General features: G+C 40.6%; 1 protein-coding gene across 1 annotated transcript; it reads right to left on the minus strand.

Annotated features, from left to right (window-relative positions):
* LOC129841138 (uncharacterized protein C4orf54-like) lies at positions 1-23,638 on the minus strand. The gene is made up of 2 exons (XM_055909264.1): positions 18,631-23,638; positions 1-4,321 (listed from the first exon to the last, which is right to left on the minus strand). Exon 1 carries the CDS (start codon positions 23,277-23,279, stop codon positions 18,651-18,653), a length of 4,629 nt encoding a protein of 1,542 aa, XP_055765239.1. The 5' UTR covers positions 23,280-23,638; the 3' UTR covers positions 1-4,321; positions 18,631-18,650.
* Positions 23,639-24,502: the final 864 nt, after the last annotated feature.

The raw sequence follows: 24,502 nt of genomic DNA on the forward strand, positions 1-24,502 counted from the left end.
TTAGCTTGCAATTTGATTTATTCCAAACACTTGTAGGCTTTTGTGCCTACAGTGCATTCTTTTCACCTCAGTCGACTTGTCATATTTCATCACTGTCACATTGCAAGTGCAAACACGGCACTGCTTCATCTAACAAACAAACTCTGCATTGACCTCCCGGTCTCGTGCTCCTTCTTAGGCCGCCATCTTAAGTCCATAAAGCACAAAACTTACACAACATATACATAATGTCTCTTTTGTATGACTGTCTTGCAGACTCCAAGGCTAATGTAGCCGATCAATCTTAATAGCGCCATTCTTTCTCATGCGTTCGTTCACGTACATTTGTCCCATCTCAACATTACTTCCCCATCCGTCTTTCAACATCTTTCAAAAAGCAAGCATATACACTGAATGTTTCTTTCATTGGGCATCAGGGAACCCGAAAGCCAGTAGATTTGTGGGTTTGGGGAGGGATGTTGTGCTTAGGTGAAGTTGTAAACTGAGATTTCTTATTCAATGACTCATAATTTATGCTACAGTGTGTCTGGGTAGCTCTTTACTAAATGATGTTATCACTTTGACTAAGCTTTATTAGTCCACATAATGATATCATACACTTAACATATATAATGTCAAATCATGACTGTTCATGTTAGTGACAAATTATAACTCAGTAAGTTCTGAAATTCTAACATTTACATTTAAGTCATTTAGCAGACGCTCTTATCCAGAGCGACTTACTAACACCCGCTAAGTTGAGCTACCGACAGTGTAATGTCATTTTTCAGAAATGAACATACAATGAACAGACTTAAAGGTAATGACATGTTAATGACAGTGTTACACATATTTCTGTTGTAGTCAGCTAGACAAGAACATCTAACATTTCAAAATGAATTACACATATGTACACAGTGCCTTCATAAAGTATTTATAACCCTTGACTTATTCCACCCTTTGTACAGCCAGAATTCAAAATGTATTAAAAAATGTATTAAAAAAAATCTCACCCATCTACACACGATACCACATAATGACAAAGTGAAAACATGTTTTTCGAAATGTTTGCTAAGTTATTGAAAATTAAATACAGAAATGTCTCATTCACATAAGTATTCACACCCCTGAGTAAATACTTTGTAGAAGTCACTTTGGTAGTGATTACAGCTGTGAGTCTTTCTATTTAAGGGTCTAAGAGCTTTCCACATCTGGATTTTGCAACATTTTCCCATTATTCTTACAAAAATGATTCAAGCTCTGTCAAATTGGTTGTTAAGCATTGCTAGACAACCATTTTGAGGTCTTTGCCATAGATTTTCAAGTCAATTTAAGTCAAAACGTAACTTGGCCACTCAGCAACATTCACTGTCTTCTTGGTAAGCAACTCCAGTGTAGATTTGGCTTTATGTTTTAGGTTATTGTCCTGCTGAAAGGTGAATTCATCTGCCAGTGTCTGGTGGAAAGCAGATTGAACCTCTAGGATTTTGCCTGTGTTTAGCTCAGTTCCGTTTCTTTTTTATCCTGAAAAACTCCCCAGTCCTTAACAATTACAAGCATACCCATAACATGATGCAGCCACCACTATGCTTGAAAATATGGAAAGTGGTACTTAGTAATGTGTTGTATTGGATTTGTCCCAAACATAACACTTTGTATTCAGGACAAAAAAGTGCATTGCTTTGCCACATTGTCTGCAGTATTACTTTAGTGCCTTGTTGGAATGTTTGTATTTTGTACTGGCTTCCCTCTTTTCACTCTGTCAATTAGGTTAGTATTGTGGAGTAACTACAATGTTGTTTATCTATCCTCAGTTTTCTCCTATCACAGCCATTCAACTTTGTAACTGTTTTAAAGTCACCATTGGCCTCATGGTGAAATCCCTGAGCAGTTTCCTTCCTTAGACGCAACAGAGTTAGGAAGGAAGGACGCCTGTATCTTTGTAGTGACTTAGTGTATTGATACACCATCCAAAGTGTAATTACTAACTTCACCATGCTCAAAGGGATATTCAATCTGCTTTTTTTTAGGTGCCCTTCTTTGAGAGGCATTGAAAAAACTCCATGGTCTGTGTTTGAAATTCACTGCTCGACTGAGATCATTGTATGTGTGGGGTACAGAGGATGTAGTCATTCAAAAAATCATGTTGAACACTATTATTGCACACAGAGTGAGTCATGTAAATGACAATAATAAATGTAAAAAATACAATTTCTAAAAATATAATTCCACTGACATTATGGGGTATTGTGCGTGACACAAAACCTCAAATGAATCCATTTTAAATGCAGGCTGTAACACAATAAACATTTTGGAAAAGTCCAAACTTTCTGAAGGCTCTGTAAGTAGTGTGAATGTCCTGTTCAATAGAATGTGCTACTTTGTGTCAGGATTCAATTAGACTTCATTCTAGTATTCAACAATTCATCAGGATAATAGTTAACAAATTTCCTTTTGAAGGACAACAAACATCATCGACCAATGTTCACCTGTTATAGTATACACTGCTATTGGTTGGCGAATAAAATCATTTATCTAGCCTGCCAAGTGCACTAATGTGCCCAACAGCAATTACACACCCTTAAGAAGGAAATTCAGTTTACATTCCACAGTATATGAACCATTTCATAAAAACCAACAACACAAGAAATGATATGTGAAATAAAAATACAAGTAAATTGTCTTCTCTGGTTTGACATTTTGAAAGGTATCATGTTTGACCGTTTGAATCCAAATGCTCGCATGATAAAGGTGAAATAGCGTTAGTCAATTTAATCCACCCTTTTGTAACAGGTGAATATTTTTCAAAATGTTATAGATCCGTGGCCCAGTGGGTTGTAATGTGACTAGACTTTCTTCCACAGTGGAATCAACTCACAGGGTACTTTTTTATACAGTATATATATCACAGACAGAACACTCAAATATCTTTTTCAGGTTCATAGACTGACCAGCAGCTGAAAATACCTTTAATGCATTTTCTAATGTGTAAAACAAGAAAAACAGCAACCTACAGTATGCACATTCAAACATGGAAGAAAAAAAACTGAAGAAAGCACCATTGCTCTAAGCGTGAGTGTCTATTGTTGCACTGCAAAATGGTTCAAAAGGAAAGAAAGAGATTAGTATATTTTTTAAGTTTGGAGTCAATTTCATGTTAGCTCATTCATCCCTGGGTGTGAGTTGAAATTGTATTAATAAATGTAAAAGTCCACATCCCAATTTGTTTTAATAATGAGCAATTTTCAAGGAATTTTCAAATCATGACCTGAAATTACTGAATTGAAATTTGAATTCACCCCAACCCTCGTCCTGATTGAATATGAATATAAGCATTTTTTACAATTGGCATTCAGAATTATTCTGAAAGTATTCAGAATGGGCATTAATTAGCAGTATCCACTATTTTTTAAATAATTGCCATTTAAGAAAAGGATCAAAGGGAAAGACAATTCCTTTCCCGTTCCTGTTTACAAGTAGGCAACCACCCAAAACATTGTGAAATCTTAAATTTAAAAAAACATATGTATGAATGAATGATCGACTGATGCAATTTATCTGAGTTCTTCTGTAACACGCAAGCCTGTTGTCTGTTCACATAATGCATAATACCTCACAATTACTAAACACATACAGTACATACACACACAGGCACCGTATCATTGTCCTTTTACACGTGTGTGACTTTTATGGGCCTTCTATTCTGCTATTCTGAACTACAGGTTTACTGGACTCGAGTGAATCCTAACTTCCACTTAAATTGAAATGTTTACTTATTCTCCCATGAATCATAGCAGCTTGTACATTGAATGCTATTGTATGATGAGTGATACTGTTATGCTGCAATATCATTTTTTCAACAATACCTGAGAAACAAACACAACTTGTTCTGAATTCAAAAACAGACGTTTGCTTCGCAGGATGGGAAACGTGCTGAATTCAATGTTTGTGGACCCAATAAAGTATCTGAAATGTTGAATCTTAATTGGACAACAGTCTACATTATTTCCTTTTGAATCACAATATTGCAGTGCCTGAAACCAATTGCTTTTGAACAAAAGGAATAGTCTGTAATCTAAATACAGATATGAAAGCAGTTTTACAAAGCAATTAGCTACCTTACAAACAAGCTGTAGGCATGAAGCATAGCTTTACAGATACAGACGTGCTGCAAAGACCACCGGCAGGATAGAGTTGGATGGGGCGGTGATGGTGGCAGGTGGTTGGGCTTGGAAACATTGTGGGTTCAGGTGGAATTTGGTGGACTGGGTGCGAAGAAGGGTGTGAGAAGATTACCATGAAACATCTACTTATCACAGGACAGGCTCCTCAAGAAGCACTCCTGTGTAGAAAAACAACAAAGGATGGTGGTCAAATCACATGCAATACAACTTAATCATGATAAGGGTTCATTTGAAAAGGCTTGAATTTTTGTTTTTGTTTTCTTGGCGAACCTCACACCCAACATTTTGACCACATCCACTTTTGCAACAACGGCGCAGTAAATTAAACACTCACATGAACTATTATACCAGTGTGATACTAATTACTCAATAAATTGTGTTCAGAGGCTAATTCAGTGGCCTTGTGATTATAGTGTCTTCCCTGACATTGGAAGGTTGGGGGTTCAATCCTGGTGAGTCATATCAAAGACTCTAAAAATGGGCCCCGATGCTTGGCACTCGGCATTAAGGAGATTTGGATTGGGGGTGAGGCCCAGGGATATACTGGCATCCTGTCCAGGTGTACACCAAGCTACCTCACGCTACAGAAACAGGAGATAGGCTCCTGTCCTATGGGCTTTTCTGGCTTGGACAAGGTTCATTATTTAATTGTATTGATAAAGAGACAGGACACCACTATGTTAGCTTTAGGGACGCCCTTTATGAAGATAAAACCGGGAATGTAACACAGAGCATTGTGCGTGCTGTAGTACAGTGGTTCCCAACCAGGGGTACTAGGACCTGGGGGTATTTGGCCTATCCACAGGGGGTACTTGAGAAGACTCAGGAGACCATAGGCCTACTGGTAAAATGCACAAGAGGGGGTACTTCTAGGGTACTCCAGGCAGAGCAAAATGAAGTTGGTGGTACAGTAACCGAAAAAGTTTGGGATCCAATGCTGTAGTACATCATGCCACAGCAATAACATCGTACTAGCATGCTGTTATTGAAGTGATAATGCCCTCGAAGCCAGTATTTGGAGGATATATTGGCACGGGTGTTGTTAGGCCCAAGACAAAGTCTTTATGGGAATTATCACTTTTAAACAACGGGTTACCAACATATTCAAATAATGATTTACATATTTTAATTGAAAAAGTTATTTTGATTAATTTAATTCATACTATTTCATCCTTCCACAAGATACTGTGCCGACACATATCTAGGGTTGCTTCCCAAGCGGGCTGGTCGTTTGTACTATCAGTTCGGTTGCCAGAGACACAACCCAGTCATTAAGTATTTTTGTTCTGTAACTATAGACGCGACCCAATCATTCGTTCTAAACGTTCTATTGCCATACTGGCTGGCAACGTTCTTATTCCTTGCTTGCTAGCATTTATTTGGATACATCCATAACAATGAGCTAATAATGCACGATTTCACCTGGCATGAAAAAATGTGCTCTCTCGTCAGGACAATGTTCAGAGGAGCTAGCCAACAACACAGCAAGCACAATCACTTCGATTCGCTGAAAAGACGAAAAGACTGCAAACTAGCTACACTTTATTTCGTTTTACCTGTTTTCTATTGACTGTTCTTTGTACATATCCATAATAATGATGCTGATTCATGATTTCGACTGGCTGAGAAAAGCTGCCTGTCTGTCTCTCTCATCACGACTCCCGACACGTTCTTTACTATGGGACAGCTGGAGATCGAATTTGAATTTTGAAATAATGTTGCAAATGTCAGAGAGACAGACAGCAAGTTTTTTACAAATTTGTTCTTAACTGACTTGCCTAGTTAAATAAAGGTTAAATAAAAAATAAAAGATGGAAGAGGCATTTTAACGTCATAGATTTAGCTGGTGGTAATTTGTGGAATGGCTGGAATGTGGTTTTAACCAATCTGCATTCAGGATTAGACCCACCCGTTGTATGAAAGTTATTTAGTAGTTGCCTTCTGATAGCAAGTTCAGCAACTTTTGTCATTCATTATCAATAGCCATTTAACTTCATGACTATGCAATTACAAAGCAACTACTACATTAACTTATAAGATAACACAACGTTATTACTTGAGTAATTACATCATTATTAAATAGGTCTAACATTTCAAATGAAGTGTTACCCTTTAATTCACAGCACCATCATTGAGAAAGTGGACATGGTCAAAATATTGGGTGTGAGGTTCAGTGTGGTGTTATTATACAGGAATAAGAGCAGCTTAATGTAATGTGGGACCCTTAAAAGATACAGTGAAACGTAGTAAAAGTATGTAACCCCTTTACGTAAGAGCTGGAGGTCAGCACCGCTCCACCTCCTCCTCCACTTTTAGGAGAGAGGGGCGACCTATAAAAAGTTTAACCTGCTGCAGCCTCGCTCACCAATCGACCCCCCCCCCCCCCTCCAGCATCTGATCTCTCCCAGCAGCTGTCCTCCTGCATCAGCACAACAAATACTTTACATTGCCTGACCTTTTCTCTCCCGTCGCTATCCCAGCCGTGCCCAATGCTACCACTCAACCCCATCCGACTCCCTAGCCATTGACCCGGCTGACATGTATCCCTCATGCAATTGTCTCAATACACCGACACGTTTGTGTGTGTGTGTGTGTGTGTGTGTGTGTGTGTGTGTGTGTGTGTGTGTGTGTGTGTGTGTGTGTGTGTGTGTGTGTGTGTGTGTGTGTGTGTGTGTGAGAAAGAGAGGATGAGGACAGAAGGGGTAGGGGAGGGTGCGTAGAGTTGAAGAACAATTAATTGATTTTGAGTTTCAATATATCCACAAACGTCAATACACAAAGGACAGCGCCAATGGAAATCTCCCTTCACATATATGATCAATTTAGTTTTGAGTATATTTCCCCCACGAAAATGTAATTAAGTTAAATGTAGATGTAAGTGATAAAATTGTGAGAAATACATTTTCAACATTTAAGCTGTATTTTGTCACAATAACCAGGTTTCCAACCAACCTTTTTATGCACGTAAAGTACATGCCGGATAAAAAAAAAATATGACATGCCTGATGGAAACATCAAATTTGTCATAAACAAAATAAGCTAGACAAGGTGGGATCTTTTTGTGTCTGTAAAATTAATTATGCAATAAATGGCAGTGAAAACGCTCTTATGTGCAAATATTGATATAATAACCATCATATCGAAGTAAACTTAAACTTATTTGACCAATTCACTGCTGCCAATGACTGAAACGAATTGCAAAAATCACTGAAGCTGGAGACTTATATCTCCCTCTCTAACTTTAAGCATCTGCTGTCAGAGCAGCTTAACGATCTCTGTACCTGTACACAGCCAATCTGTAAATAGCACACCCAACTACCTCATCCCCGTATTGTTATTTATCTTCTTGCTCTTTTGCACCCCAGTATCTCTACTTGCACATCATCATCTACAGATCTATCACCCCAGTGTTAATGCTAAATTGTAATTATTTCGCCTCTATGGCCTATTTATTGCCGTACCTCCCTAATCTTCTACATTTGCACACACTGTACATAGATTTTTCTATTGTGTTATTGACTGAACGTTTGTTTATGTGTACCTCTGTGTTGTTGTTTTTGTTGCACTGCTTTGCTTTATCTTGTCCAGGTCGCAGTTGTAAATGAGAACTTGTTCTCAACTGGCCTACCTGGTTAAATAAAGGTGAAATAAAATAAATACAATTCTGGTGACATGATGATTGATGCTTGGCTGCTGTTTGACAAATTAAAATAATCTCACTCTTTTCATTACAGACAGAATCTCAAAACGCTTGCTAAGCAAAATAAACAAGTAATTTAAAAATAAATATAGGCTACAACAGTAGCTAGATCAAGTCTGTTTGAGTGCTTCTTGAAGCCTTCAGAAGATGGACAGCCGCAGTCATGAGAGGATCTGATGATCTGGAAGCTCATAGTCAGCGGAGGTGGGGACCGGAGATGGTGGCAGGGCGTCTCAGCCTTTTGCAGCTTTTCTTTACTGGGACTCTGTGATGAGCTCCCCACAGAGTACAGCCCACTTCTTACTTCAGAAGTACCCCCTAAGCAATGAAAAAGCTGGCCCCCTGTCAATTCTGCATGCATAGCCTCCTCTTGGGTCACCGTTGTTGAAAAACAACCCAAAGGTGTCGTTCTAATGAAAACATAGCATCTTTTTAGCATTAGCTAGCTATTTAGCTATAAGCTTATTGCTAATGCTTATTAACATTCGAGTGAACTGTGACTTTCATTAGCGGATTGTATGTGGACATACAGTGTTTTCCAAAATGATTGACGCAATGGATAAAGATGACTTTAAAAAAGAAAGAATTCGAATTAAATGTTATTTGCGCCAAATACAACTGGTGTAGACTTTACCGTTAAATTGCAAGATCGCAATTTCAAGATTTCAATTTCAAGTTGCAAGATCGAATCCCCGAGCTGAAAAGGTACAAATCTGTCGTTCTGCCCCTGACCAAGGCAGTTAACCCACTGTTCCTAGGCCGTCATTGAAAATAAGAATTTGTTCTTAACTGACTTGCCTAGTTAAATAAAGGTTAAAAAAAAATATGCTTTCTTACGAGCCCTTCTCAATGATGCGCAGTTTAAAAGGAATTATACAAATTGAATTAAAATACTAACACGAGGAATACAGTAAAATACTTAAGAATGGAGCTATATACAAGGAGTACCAGTACCAGATCAATGTGCAGAGGTATAAGGTATTTGAGGTAGATATGTACATGAAGGCAGGATAAAGCGACGAGGCCTCAGGATAGATAATAATAAGAGTAAAATAAAGAACAGATTAGCAGCAGCAAATGATGAGTGTAAAAGTGCGTGTGTAATGTGTATGTATGTGTGTTTGTGTTGTGTTATGTGTGTGTGCGTAGTGTATATGAATGTGTGTGGGAATTGTGTGGGAGTGTCAAATTAGTGAGTGTGCATAGGGTCAGTGCAAGATAGAGTCAGTGGAGATAGTTCGGGTAACATTCATTGACTATTTAGCCATCTGGCTATTCATATACTTACTATTAAATAAATGGTATTCAGATACTGAGCTATAATGTATGCTGAAAATATTTGGGAAATTATATTATTTTATACGAATACAATTGCTCAGAGAAAGAGATTTGCTAAACAAGTAATTTTTTTCTCAAAAAGGTAGGGGTCAAAATGATTGACACCCCTGTTTTCAATACCTTTTCAGGATAACCGCACTGAAAAGGTGTTTTTGCCAGAGCTACAGACGGCTATATACAGGACTACTGTGAGAAAGAAAAAAAAATACATCACTTTTTTTTTTTAATTAGGGGGTGCTGCATCACCCTCAGCACCCCTACTGTACTTCCTGTGGCTTAGGGTTATTGTATTGCTGGAAGATCCACTTACGGCCAAGTTTCAGCCTCCTGGCAGAGGAAACCAGGTTTTGGCTAAAATGTTTTGGTGCTGGGTAAAATGCATGATGCCATTGACCTTAACAAGTGCCCCAGAACTAGTGGAAGCAAAATAGCCCCATAACATCAAAGTTCCACCACCATATTTTACAGTAGGTATGGGTTATTTTCTGCTCATGCATTTTGATGCCACAACCATCACTGGCCAAAGATATTTATTTCCATGTCATCCAACAAATGGGGCCTCATTTAGCAAAGGTCCGTACTCACAAAAAATACTCTAAATCAAATCGAATTGTATCAAATTGTATTAGTCACATGCGCTGAATACAACAGGTGAAGTAGACCTTACAGTGAAATTCTTACTTACAAGCCCATAACCAACAATGCAGTTTAAAAAATACAAATAAGAATAAGAAATAAAAGGAACAAGTAATTAAAAAGCAGCAGTAAAATAACAATAGCGAGACTATATACAGGGGGTACCGGTACAGAGTCAATGTGCGGGGGCACCGGTTAGTCGAGGTAATTGAGGAAATATGTACATGTAGGTAGAGTTATTAAAGTGACTATGCATAGATAATAACAGAGAGTAGCAGCAGCGTAAAAGAGGGGGTGGGGCAATGCAAATGGTCTGGGGTAGCCATTTGATTAGATGTTCAGGAGTCTTATGGCTTGGGGGTAGAAGCTGTTTAGAAGCCTCTTGGACCTAGACTTGGCGCTCCGATACCGCTTGCCGTGCGGTAGCAGAGAGAACAGTCTATGACTAGGGTGGCTGGAGTCTTTGACAATTTTTAGGGCCTTCCTCTGACACCGCCTGGTATAGAAGTCCTGGATGGCAGGAAGCTTGGCCCTAGTGATGTACTGGGCCGTACACACTACCCTCTGTAGTGCCTTGCGGTCGGAGGCCGAGCAGTTGCCATACCAGGCAGTGATGCAACCAGTCAGGATGCTCTCGATGGTGCAGCTGTAGAATCTTTTGAGGATCTGAAGACCCATGCCAAATCTTTTCAGTCTCCTGAGGGGTAATAGGTTTTGTCGTGCCCTCTTCACGACTGTCTTGGTTGTGCTTGGACCTTGCGTGCGCCTAGTATTCCCGCAAAATGTAATATGGCTCTGATTTATTAATGAAAACATGGGTATATGTTGCATGCGACAGTTTGATACATCCCAATAGAAAAAGGCTCAGTGTAATTAACCTCGCAAGGTGAGGTATTGAAAGGTATTGAAAACAGGGGCGTCAATCATTTTTACCCCTACCTTTTTGAGATAAAAAGTATTACTTGTTAAACAAAATCTTGTTCTCTGAGAAATTGTATTAGTATAAAATAATATAATTGTAACATTATTTGGAGTATACAATATTTAAATGATTTTATACAGTCAATTTTGCTCATATTTATTAATGGTGTCAATAATTTCGGGCCACCACTGGACATACAATGTGCTATCCTGTATGATTATTTATCAGTTCAGTTTCTGTTGAAACAGTTGAAACTATATGTAACTTAATTGAGTTACACAATACATTTTTTTGTACTTGATTGGACATGAAGAGCGAAAATGCTAATATGATATTATTGACTTGCATTGAATTTGGGCCATAAATGCCAAAAATTTGGCATTTGAAACAGTGATCAGGTAAACAAAACCAAAGAATGGTGGTCATACCTTGTCCATAGACTGCTTACAAGGTAAGGAAACCAATATGTCATTTTGTAATTTGGGTGAACTATTCCTTTAGGAATCTCTGTTATCACTCATTACCATCAACGAGTCGGGAACTAAGGCACTGTATCTAACGGTACAGACATTGGCCTTTATTCACAATGTGTCTCAGAGTAGGAGTGCTGATCTAGGATCAGGTCCTCCCAGTCAATTTAATTTTTAAACATTATGATCTAAATTAGAAACTGATTGTACATCAGCACTCCTACTCTGAGATGCTTTCTGAATACTTTACTTTGAAAGTATAGGGCAAACTGAAAACATCACACAGAATTACAATTTTTCTTTCTTTAGAATTCACTAAAACAAGCAACATCAAGTAGGCCTACCAATTGTGTATAATTATTTAAAGTACCAGAAAGTATTGTTACCACATAATCTTCTAGTAAACACTAGGAAACTACTGGAAATACTACCGTAAAGTACAGTCTGTGACTGATTAATTAGAAGCACTGATAAACTATAATACCAGATAACTAATTTGGGGCCCGAATCAGACTTGCTGTAGGAAATGTACACCTTCCCTACGCACACCATTCCTACGCACTTCTTAGTAGTTGGTATTCAGACTTACCCTATGTATGTGCGTAACAGGCTTTGCATGCGTGGTTCTCCTGCGCTTGCTGAACAAATGTAATTCAACCGCTGAAAACCCTCCCACTTGCTGGCCACCAGATTTTCTCGTGGAGTATTCATTCAGTATTATTATTATACCTTTATTTCAACAAGGAACACAGACTGAGACCAAGGTCTCTTTTACAGCTGGGCCCTGTGTATACATGTTTACACATACAGTTTAGGTACAGTGATTAAGAAACTAAACTAAACAAGACAAACAAAACGATCACAGATCACACAAAAAAAGACAGCAGCAGATTACATTTACACATAGGGGAATAACCTAACAGCACAAGAACTTGATTTACCCGAAACAGTTACAAGCAATGCAAAAATAAAAATCCTCCAATAAATATTTAAAATGGGCAAGTGGGACAAGAGTCTTAAGTTTAAGTTTAGTCTGCAAGCTATTCCATAGGCAAGGAGCGTAACAGGAAAAGGCAGCCATACCCAACTCTTTGGAAATTGCATGGGCCTCAAGTGTAATCCATGCTTGAGACCTGGTTTTTGGAATTATAATTCTAATATTGATGAATGATGATAAATAAGAAGGTAGCTTACTCAGAAGTGCTTTATAGACAAACACGAGAGCATGTTGTTCTCGTCTCACGGACAGCGAAGTCCAACCCACATTTTGATATAAAACACAGTTGTGAGTTCTGTAGCTAGCACCCGCAATAAACCTAAGTGCACAATGATAAGTAGCATCCAGCGATTTTAAGTGTTGATGCCGTAGCATGCATGTAAATAATATCCCCATAATCTATAACAGACATAAAAGTAGCTTGCACAATTTGTCTTCTATTTGTAGAGGACAAACATGTCCTGTTTCTATAGAGGAAGCCTAGCTTGATTTTTAGCCGTTTACAAAGTTCATCAATATGCATTTTAAAAGACAGTTTATCATCCAACCATATCCCTAAGTATTTATATGCAGAGACCTGATTAGTTCGAGAACCATCTAAGCTCGTAAGTGCAAGTTATTTTCAACCAAATTGTTGAACCTATAGGGTTTTCAGTACATTTATCTAAAGCTATCCCTTTATATTTGGTGTGCCTTTAATTTGAATTTTCTCCACAGACTATACTACAATATATGGAGAAATGGTTCAGAATATTAGGGATCCCGAGTGATACAGCAGTCTAAGGCACTAGTCAAGGATCATATCACCGCCACCCTAGACCCACTTCAGTTTGCATACCGCCCCAACAGGTCCACAGATGACGCAATCGCCATCACACTGCACACTGCCCTATCCCATCTGGACAAAAATAATACCTGTGTAATGGTGTTAATTGACTACAGCTCAGCATTCAACACCATAGTACCATCCAAGCTCATCATCAAGCTGGAGGCCCTGGGTCTCAACCCCGCCCTGTGCAACTGGGTCCTGACTTTCTGACGGGCCGGCCCCAGGTAGAAAATAACATTTCCACTTCGCTGACCCTCAACATTGGGGCCCCACAAGAGTGTGTGCTCAGCCCTCTCCTGTACTCCCTGTTCACCCACAACTGCATGGCCATGCACGCCTCCAACTCAATCATCAAGTTTGCAGACGACACAACAGTAGTGGGCTTGATCACCAACAACGACGAGACAGCCTAATCGTGGACTTCAGGAAACAGCAGAGGGAGCACTCCCCTATTCACATCGAAGGGACAGTAGTGGAGAAGGTGGAAAGTTTTAAGTTCCTGGGCATACACATCACAGATGTACTGAAATGGTCCACCCACACAGACAGTGTGGTGAAGAAGGCGCAACAGCGCCTCTTCAACCTCAGGAGGCTGAAGAAATTTGTCTTGTCACCCAAAACCCTGACAAACTTTTACAGATGCACAATTGAAAGCATCCTGTCAGGCTGTCTCACAGCCTGGCACGGCAACTGCACCGCCCTCAATCGCAAGGCTCTCCAGAGGGTAGTGAGGTCTGCACAACGCATCACCGGGGGCAAACTACCTGCCCTCCAGGACACATACAGCATCCGATGTCACAGGAAGGCCAAAAAGATCATCAAGGACAACAACCACCCGAGCCACTGCCTGTTCACCCCGCTATCATCCAGAAGGTAAGGTCAGTACAGGTGCATCAAAGCTGGGACATAGAGACTGAAAAACAGCTTCTATCTCAAGGCCATCAGACATTGATGATCTTACCAAATGTCATCATTGCAAGTAATAAGCCCAGCATTTCATAAACTTCACTGTAGAAAAGTTGAAATGTTGATATGCTTCAGTTAGCTGCCATATGACTGGTTTCACATTTGCCTCCAGCAATCTTAAGGTAAAATATAAAACAAAAACAAAACAATGGACATTTCCTCACCTGTCTGTGTCTTATTTCAATAAACAAACTCGATTGGAGACAGCCTGATTGGAGACAGCAACGTAAAATAAAAATAATATTCAGGGGACTTATATCATAAGAAAAGTGTAAAAAAGGTTAATAACATCGTCATTCATCACAAGGGAACAGGATGCTCCTTGTGCCAAGTCAATCTGGTCTCATCATTCATATACTAATTCATAATCTAAGATTCCTCATTCATTTTAAAGTTCCAAGTAGATGGGAGGTGGTGAGGGGGGACGTGGCACTTTTAATACTAATGCAATAATGGAGCATTATTCAATTCTTTATGAAAGGATTTATGAAAATTGTCGCCAGCAAATGGTATATGTTACGAATTCCAATTCGTACAATATGTTACAAATTTGTAAGTGCTTAAGATTTTGCTCAATCTCTTTAACCCGCTTGGTGGTAATTGTAAATTGGCTCATATTAAATGCTTATGAATTTTCTTCATTTCACAACACAAATCTCAAACCAAATCATAACCATTATTTCTCAGGTGGTGGATAAAAAAAGGACAAATCTCATAGGGCCTGATTCCGACCCGAGTTAAGTGTGCATAAATGTACCGTAATTCCGTTTTTATGCACTTTTCTCTCTATGCATATTCTGACCTTGAACTTAAGCATGAGAAGAGAATGCTATTCACCCGCTATATATTGGGGGTGGAGATCAAAGAAATGAAGGTGTGGCGGAGGTGTGTCTACAGATACATCGTATTTTCACCTTGACTTAATTCTCTCATAATTCCACCACCTTTACGCGCACGGAAACCATGAATAAGGTTGAGCGAACCTGATGATTCCAGGTGGAAAAAGCCTCTACTAGATTTTTTCCCAATAGAAATAACAGCATTCTCCATGCACTTTAATTTACAACTTGATATAGCTTGGTAAATGAGTAATCCTTTTGAATAAAGGAATTGTAAATATAAATTACACTTGTTTTAGATCTATTTTAACTTATAATCGCTGGAGACAAATGTGACACCAGTCATATGGCAGCAAACTGAAGCATATCAACATATCAACTTTCTCACAGAAAAGTTTATGAAATGCTGGGCCATTATGCAGATTTGAAATTTTACAGCCTTTTAACTTTCAGGGATGGGCACTCTTGAATGTCTAAATTATATGCTACCTTGACTTCCCCTCTTTCCTATTTCTATCATGTTAAATATTTAGCCACTGTCAGTATCAACCATCAGTAGGCCTAATAACCACACATATTCAACTGCCAATTTACTGTTAGTTCCATTTACATTTACATTTACATTTAAGTCATTTAGCAGACGCTCTTATCCAGAGCGACTTACAAATTGGTGCATTCACCTTATGACATCCAGTGGAACAGCCACTTTACAATAGTACATCAAGATCTTTTAAGGGGGGGGGGGGGCAGAAGGATTGCTTTATCCTATCCTAGGTATTCCTTAAAGAGGTGGGGTTTCAGGTGTCTCCGGAAGGTGGTAACGCTTAACGCTTCGAACACACCGACTGCGTCATTGCATCACTGCTGCATAACATTTTGCGCAGCTAGGCAACTATACTGATGCAGGTACCTTTTGCAAATGGTCGCATGCGGTTGGACACATGGAGGAGAGAATCATTTTCGCAGTATCCTCAAAACCGTGTCTTTTTGACACAACTGCTGACAGCTACAGGGACATAAACGCAAAAAATGCTGCTTGGAGACAAGTGTCCACGATAGTAGGATTGCCAGGTCAGTTTAGTAGTGAGCTTGTGCTAGATGTGGCTAGTTAGCGTTAGCTAGCTAGCTAACCTAGCTTGCTAACCTAGCCAATGAGGTGTGTGTGAAAGAAATAGTCATACCACCTTCCACGTTGGTCTCATTGTTGAAAGAGCCTACTCTGCCTATCTTGACTATTTATTATTGCATTTCGCTCCAAAACTGCATATTGGGGGGAAATTATATTATAGGCTCTCACAATTAATTTGAGGATGTCATCGAATAAATAATATACTTGGCAAATAAATAAATAAAAAATGTAAAGAAATTATGCAATCAAACTGTTTTTATGTAATCCCAAATGTTTACTGAATGTGTGCAAAAAAAAGATCTACATTCATATTTTGCTACTTTCTGTCAAGTCCACTCATACAATTTGATGCATACGTTCGATTTATCGAACGTATGCACCACACAGAACGCACTGCAACTGCCTCTGCAACGCAATGCTGCAAGGCAAATGCAGCGTTCCATTGGAAATGAATGTACTTCTGGTGTATCGAAACGCAATGACACAGTCGGTGTGTTCGAAGCGTAACAGTTTGAACACAGTTTGAACACGACGCATTGCGCAATACTTGTGTTACGTGTGCTCCCTCTCCGGCCTCTGGTCACCAGGCTGCTCGTTATTGCGCACACCTGTCACCATCGTTACGCAAACCTCCGCGTCATCAGACTTACCTCGACTCCATCACTTCCCTGATTACATTCCCTATATATGTCACTCCCTTTGGTTCCTTCCCCAGGCGTCATTGTTTCTGTTTCATGTCTGTGTGCTGTTAGTGTTTCTTGTTTTGTATTATTTTCCGTTAATTTTATTAAAACACTCACTCCCTGAAGTTGCTTCTGACTCTCAGCGCACTCGTTACAACTTGGCCGTGTCATTACACAGTTCCATGGTTAGTGGAGGCAATAGCCTACTATATTGTACACTATTCTCCCTATTATAATTATATGTACACTAATATTCCAACACTATCATGAGTTGAAAAACTGAATTTGGCAATTTTTTTAATTAAAGCTGCAATATGTAACTTTTTGGGCAACTTGACCAAATTCACATAAAAATGTGTGTTATTGATCTGTCATTCTCATTGAAAGCAAGTTTAAGAAGTGGTACATATGTTCTATGTGTGCTATTTCTTATGCTTCCAGTTCATAAGTTTTGTTTTTGCGTCTTTTACTTTCGGTTTTGTACACCGGTTTCAAAGAGCTGAAAATACAATATTTTTTGTTATGGAAAATATATTTTACAGTGGTTTAGATGGTACAATGATTCTCTACACTATGTCACATAAACTTAAATTAGCCGAACTATTAGAATTTTACAACCAGGAAATGCAACTTGGTCTCAGAGCATTTCATATGATATGTATGATATGTAATGTTTCGTATGGTGTGTATTAATTTGTGGATGTCCATCACACATTCCATATGATATGTTGCAAATTACAATTAGTATTATATGTTACAAATTGCAAAACGTACAATATGTTACGAATTTGCACAACGAATGATAGGGTTAAGTTTGGGGTTAGGGGAAGAGTTAGCTAAAAGGGTTACTGTTAGGGGTTAGGTGAAGGGTTAGATAAAAGGGTTAAGGTTAGGGGAAGTGTTAGCTAACATGCTAAGTAGTTGCAAAGTAGCTAAAAAGTAGTAAGTAGTTGAAAATATGCTATTTAGCTAAAATTCTAAAGTTGTCCTTTGGGTTGCTAAACATACGAGTTAAACGCCCACCCATCCACCCCGACCAACAACCCTACTTTAGTTTTTGCCTAAACTAACCATCTATATTACGCAACAATACCAAACGTAACATATCATACCAAATGGAGTGTCTCGGATTTACATACAGAATAATGCGAAATGCTCTGAGAAATGCTCTGAGAAGTTGGGAAATGGCATTGCATCTTTAATCAAACCCTCGTTTTCTTTATTTCGTGAGTAAAGAATCTCCAAGCTTGTTTTTTATGATTCATAAATACTTTCCTAAATCTAAATAATCTAAAGATCAGTCTTTTTTAAATTGTATCTACCAATTAGTGCTGAAACTGAGACTAAATACATATAGCCTATTTAGATGGTATTCTTTCATTGATCCTTAATATTCTGAACCCGTAATCTCTAGATATTCTATTGAGTGTCGACAAAATTCGAACTAAAAGGAACACCGTATTTAAAGGGACGGTTTAAGATAAATGACCTGAAAACCCTATTGAATGAAAACTCCACAAGAAAATCTGTTGGCCAGCAAGTGGGAGGGTTTTCAGCAGTTGAATTACATTTATTCAGCATGTGCAAGGGAACCACACCTGCAAAGCGCATTACGATAAGGTAAGTCTGAATACCAACTACTGAGAAGTACGTAGGAAAGGCATGCGTAAGAAAGGCTTAATTTCCTAAGTCGGAATCAGGGCCATATAGAGAGAATACTCACCTGCTGTATATGCTGTCAAAAAGTGTATTTTAAAGGGATGGTAGATTGTAAACAAAGACACTATGTAAACATTTTAATGGAATGCTTGGTGGTATTCCAATACAGATTGGGGTCTTTGCATGTTGTCAATATAATATATTTATACAAGTAATTTAAGGTTGTATTCCAGCCACAGACTGTACAGCTTAGAAGTGGTACAAGCATGAGTGAGAAGGAAACACTCAAGGTGACTCACTGTGTATATTCCCTTAGTGGTTACCGATGCTCCACCACAAAGCTCATGGTCGTCCCATCGAAGGAGGGTGGTGCAATGATTCTCGGGCGTTGCTGCGACGTGATGCTGATGACCGGTGGTTTCCCTTCTGACAAGGCCGCACTCCCCCGGGTAGTGACGTGGTGGCCCAAGGTGATGGGCACTGACGCTGGCACTGACCCTCCAGTAGCACTGTAGTAGGGGCTCTCTGCCCCCGTCATGTTACCCTCCTGTCCCCCCCCACGCACCAGGGTGTATTTCCCGTGAGCCGTATCCGCGCTGTCGTCCTCCAATTGGGATGCCACGTAGGATGCGACTTGGGGTGTTATCACCGTCTGTGCAGGAAGCATGGGTGAGAGGAACCCCGGGTAGATCATGTAGGTGGGTGCGTACACCCCTCCCGTGTTCAGCGCCAGGGGGGACACAGACATGGGGGTCACTGGCTGCAGCTGTGGCATAGGCATGGGCACGTCCACATACTGGCCCATCTCAGGGTCGAAGAGACGCCGGGTGACTGGCTCACTCGGAGTGTCCACCAGGTAGTACTGTCCGGTGGTGGGATCAAAGAGCATCTTCCTCTGGGTAGACTGGAAGGGGTCTCCCCCCGAAGGGGTTGTGGGCAGGGGGGCAATGGACGGGGAGAAGCAGAACACCTGCGGCTGGGGGGCTCCTTGCTTGACCACTGGTAGAGAGCGGTGGTAGATGGTGGTGGTAGTGGGGGTGGTGGGGGTATCCGTGGGCTGCGTCTCCATGACAACAGGGGACCGTTTGAGGGACTGGATAGAAGTATGCTCGGATCTCTTGGTGTCGGTGATGCCAGGTTGACTGGCAGCAGGGCTGCTTGGGAATACCTGCTCTTGAATGGACAGTTTCACTTGACCGACACACCTGCCTTCTACAGGTATTGTTAAGTAGTTTTCAGAATCTGGGTTGCCAGATTTGATGGGCTGTGGTGGTGTTTCTGTGGTGGGGCTGCTTTTGAACCGTCCCCTGTCCACCAGGGCTCGTTTTGGGGGGCATATTTCCAATGACAGTGGAGCTTTCGGGGTCTTAGTGCTAATGCTTTTCACCATAGAGGTTGCATGTGATGGAGAACAGGGTTGTGGCCCATTCCTACTAGCAGAGCTGCTGCTACTGACAGCTGTCTTAATGCTGTTCCCCAAATGAAACACACTTTTGTTACTAAACATTTTACTTTGTTGTGACTGGGTTTTAAATGTGTCCTTTATGAATGGGACATGGATTATTCTTAGACAACCTTTCTCTTCTTGATTGTTGCATGTTTCTGGCAACTTGTCTGTGTTTGTCTCTGTAATAAGCCTCTCTCTGCCACCTGCTGAACCTAGCTCCTCCGGGCCACCATGCTCCTCTTTAGCAATGAGTGACAGAACATGACTGTCTGTAATAGGCCAGGGAGCCTGGCTCTTGCGCTTCCATTCATTTCTGTCGAAAACATAAAGCTGTTCCATTGTTTTAACGGCCGCCTTTAGTTTCTCTAACGCCACCTGTTTTGGTATTTTCGACTCCGGTTTGCGTTCACCTGCCTCGACCATTTTTTCCTGCTTCTGTTTAGCCTCGGACTGATCTGTGTTGGGGTGTTTAGCGAAGCCAATTGGAGGTCTGCCCGTCGCCCTGTGCAGCGACGTGGGTTCATTTTTGGCACAGTCTGGAGATGGTTTCGGGGATGACCTATCGTTCTCAATTTGTCTCTGCTTTGGAGCCTCGGTTACAAGCACACCCTGTTTAGTTCTGCTATTTGTATTTACAGACTGACATTTTATTACAATTGAAGAGGGAGGCGATTTTTTACCGGGTTGTTTCTTAGAAGCTTTATTATCTTCGCGTAATGAGGCAGTTGCAGGGGCGACTGCGCCTTTACTCTCGCTGTTATCCACTGAGACTAAACGATATGAACTCTTGACCAATTTACGCACGTCTCTTACATGATGAATTGGCGTCTGAAACTTGCACTTATTGTCTCTTATATCCCTAACCATAAAGTGTGGCACTCTGTCTGACGCTGGCAGCACCTGACATGTGGAGTCACCTGCTGACTTTATTGGATAACTTATATTAGGGGTTAACAAGTTGTCAATATTTAGCGGATTGCATTTGTTTTCTTTTACGCTCCTCAGGCGTATTTTTATCTCGGGTGCCTTTGACCCTTTCACGATTCCTGCATTGTTGTCAGGTCTAAACTTTCTCTCCCGGTCCCACTGTTGCTCTTTTTGCGCACCGAGGAAAGTACTGTCGGACACTTGTATTTTCAATTCCGTATCTTTAGGGAGACGCTGGGAACTTGGAACAAACAAGTGTGACAATTTAGTTAGCTTGCTACTTACAGCTCTGGTGTCTAACTCCCTTTCCCCCGTGTTATCTGTTGTGGAGTGTGTCCCATCTAAAACGGTACGAATTTCATGTTCATCTTGGGGCTCTGGCTCACCATCCCTCCATGATTTGAATGCGCTGTTTTGGCTATGGCCCAGGGATCCTCTTGTGGGCTCGCATGCATCCTTTTGAGAATCTAGTCGTGCCTCATTTATGGGCTGAAAGCTTGCTAATGTTCTTGTACGCTCTTCCTTGGGGTCACACGAATTAGGTATACTGTCCACAGCCCCTTGTTCATCAGAAGAATTGCTTGTGTATCCCGAACCCGATTCTGAGGATTGACTATGCACGCCTCTCTCTGTATCCCTCTCTATTATCCCATATTGATCCTTGCATTGAAAGCATGGGGAATGCGTGGGATGCGTGTCCCATATCTCCCCCCTCTCCATCTTGCGCTCCTGTTCAAATTGCATTTTTTTGGAAATTACATTTTTTAAGAGACTTGATGCGAAACTTGCCTTCTTATGTGTGCCTTCCATGCTATCACCCGCGTCACTGTGTTGGTAGCTCACTTCATATCCTGGCTTGGCTGGCAAGGTGCCGGTAACTTCATCCATGGAACGTGCTCCTGACGCATTTTCTGAATGTTTGGGAGACTTCCCGGGTTCAGGTGACCCCGCTTCAACATTACAGCGAAAATTCAATGTCTTTGTCAAAGTGACAACCTCACTGCCTGGTTCAAATGGGCCTGTAAGCTCTACGTTTTGGGTAGAGGAAGATGCATGTTGTGGACTAGATATTTTTGTATTCAAAGAACACATCTTGGTTTGGGGTCCTTTCTTATTGCTTATGGCAATACCATGTATACTCTTATAGTCTGCGTTCTTGCTAATTTCAAAAGTTGCAGTTGCACTCTTATGGGCGATTAGATTTTGCTCTCTGCCATGTGACATATTACCATATTTAAGGTCAACGAAAGCTGACCACTTGTTTAAGCCAAGCCCATTTTCTGACATTGAAGACTCACTTGAAGTGCTCAAATTTATAGCATCGAAATAGGGACATGCTAAACTCCTAAATGATTTGGCGGTTAAATTACGCACTTCTTTATCGGCGTCGTCCAGTTCACTTATCGAACTTGACGCACCGCTGGAATATTCGTTAACATCTTTCCCTCTTAATTTAGTTGCAAAGTGTTGACGTCCCGGGGCTGGGATAAAATATTGGGATCTATCGCACAAGGCTTCCGCTCTGGCGTCAGTGCTTGTAAAAAAGAAGTGACTCCTGTCTCCCATGTGCTTGGTATTATAACAAATGTTTTCATTCTCAATGATATTGTTAGAGTCGTTTATTGCTCTTGATGACGTCTTGATTGACAGGTGAATTTGCCCCGCCGAATTCCCACTACTGTTTTGGTTTTTACAAATGCTTTCATCTGAGCTGGGGCATTTGTCAGAGTCACAAAACTCACTTTCAGTGCTGACAACTGTACAACCAGATACACGTTGGTGCACATTACATTGCGCCTTGCTGCTTTTTACTTTCGCCTGGCTCCTACCATCCACTAGGCCTATCAACGTTTCCTCCGTTGTTTCATCGCTTTCAAAAGAGGCATAATCCACAAATGAATAAACCAGATTATCGTCCTCAATATCCCAACAGGTTCCCCGTCCAAAATCATAATCGACATCATGGTCAAGCTCTGTCAGTTGGATTTCGTGCGTTGTAATGTAGTGCGATTCGTCTATCACCGTATCAGGCGTACAATGGTCTGAAAATACTACGCTCTCACCGTCGTCCGATTCGGTTTTACTGTTCAAATACATGTCTGTGTATTTTAACTCCTCACACTCGCCGGGGACATTATAATCACGAGGCACAATTTCGCTCTGGGGTTCTGTCGTATTGTCATTCTCCAAGTCCACATTGCTGTTCAATTCTGTCAAATACGTGTCCATGGGGGGTTCTTCCGAGACAGGCCTATCTGCCCACCTGTCCTTCGATGTTTCCTCATAGATTTGATCCACATTTTCATCAATCTCGCGAACCCCGGAGCTCTTCTCTCCGGACGTATCACTGTTGCATTTGAAAACTGCAAGCTGGTTACCGTCACCGGTGAAAGTCACTTTAACAGTTTTTGTGCCCTCTGAATTCATATCAAGTAAGTCATCCAAATCAACATAATTGGATTCGTCACTTTTTGCCTTAGGGTTGCACTGGTTTTTGTCGTCATTTCCAGGGAGCAGCTTTCTATAAGGTCCGGTGTCATCTCGGTAAGTGAGAGTTTTCTCAACTGCTTCCATTTGTGCGGTTTCTTACCGCCAGAAATGCTCTTTGTTAGCGATGTTATCCTGACACAGGACGGAAAACTCTGCGCGAGGGAGAGACTGGAATGAGGGAGTGAGAGGGGGTCAGTCTAGTCGCCCACGGAATCCCCAGTGCACTCTCTGTTGTATATTCCGCCGTCCGTAATCAGCGCATGGAGATGTTGCTCTTCACCACTTCTCTCGACGACAGTTGTCTGTATAACGCCCGAGTAACATTTCGGATGACATGTCAGCTACATTGGCAGAGGCTGGGGTCATACCTCCGTCACAGAGTGCGAATCTACATAATCTACTTGATGCTACTCTCTTTGATAACGTAGCGGTGCACAATCAATTGCGCGGTTGAGAGAGAGAGAGAGAGAGAGACGAATGACTGTGGATTTAACGACCCTCATGGAATGCGCGTGAACATGATCTCCCCTGTGCCAAATTACAATACATTACGCACAGCGACTTACTTACGCACAAGGTGTTACTGTATTTTCTAGTAAATATTTGATGCGCCCATGCAGTCTATTAGATACTAAAACGTAAACATCAAACTCTATAGTGTTGCCTTAAACACTTGCACATGTGACAAATAGGCAATAAAAGATAACGGAATGGAAGACCCGCTATTTATATCAGCCGTGCATGGGACTAAACCTCAGGGCCGCACAGCACAGACACTCGTTGACTGCATAGTACTCTTTTTGAAAAGTATTAGGTTCTAATTTAACTCCTAATTAAAAAGTATTTTAGAAGTATGTTAAAGTGGTTCAACCCTAGCTGCCTCGTATTTTCAAGAGAATTGTCGCATCAGCTACTGTATGCCCAAAGTGCAGTTAAGGACATGGAATGTGCGTCACCTTTCCTAGAACAACAGCTAATTTTCCTAGAAAACAGCGAAAACTTCTATCCAGATCTTTCCTTCTTTCGTTTTATACTTTCTAAATAAATACCTTCTAAATAAATAAATACATTTCGGAAGGAAAGATTTTCTAAAGAAAGGGAAGATGTGCATTTGTTAAGTCATGGGCAAGGTAGCTGATTTAAATCAGAATGCATAGCATCAATGTCTCTAACAAATTAACAAAATTGCTAGGCTACTTTGATATTAGAAGCCGAAACAGCTATATGCTGCTTGAAAAATACCACTCCCGAATAGGTCAATATCTTTCTGCTCTTATTTTCAGACATTATGATTGATTGGAAAGGAG

This window comes from Salvelinus fontinalis, chromosome 42, assembly GCF_029448725.1.
Source record: "Salvelinus fontinalis isolate EN_2023a chromosome 42, ASM2944872v1, whole genome shotgun sequence".
Lineage (NCBI taxonomy): Eukaryota > Metazoa > Chordata > Actinopteri > Salmoniformes > Salmonidae > Salvelinus > Salvelinus fontinalis.

Coding starts and splice junctions, on each gene's coding strand:
- LOC129841138 (XM_055909264.1), bottom strand. CDS start 23,279: ATGGAAGCAGTTGAGAAAACTCTCACTTACCGAGATGACACCGGACCT.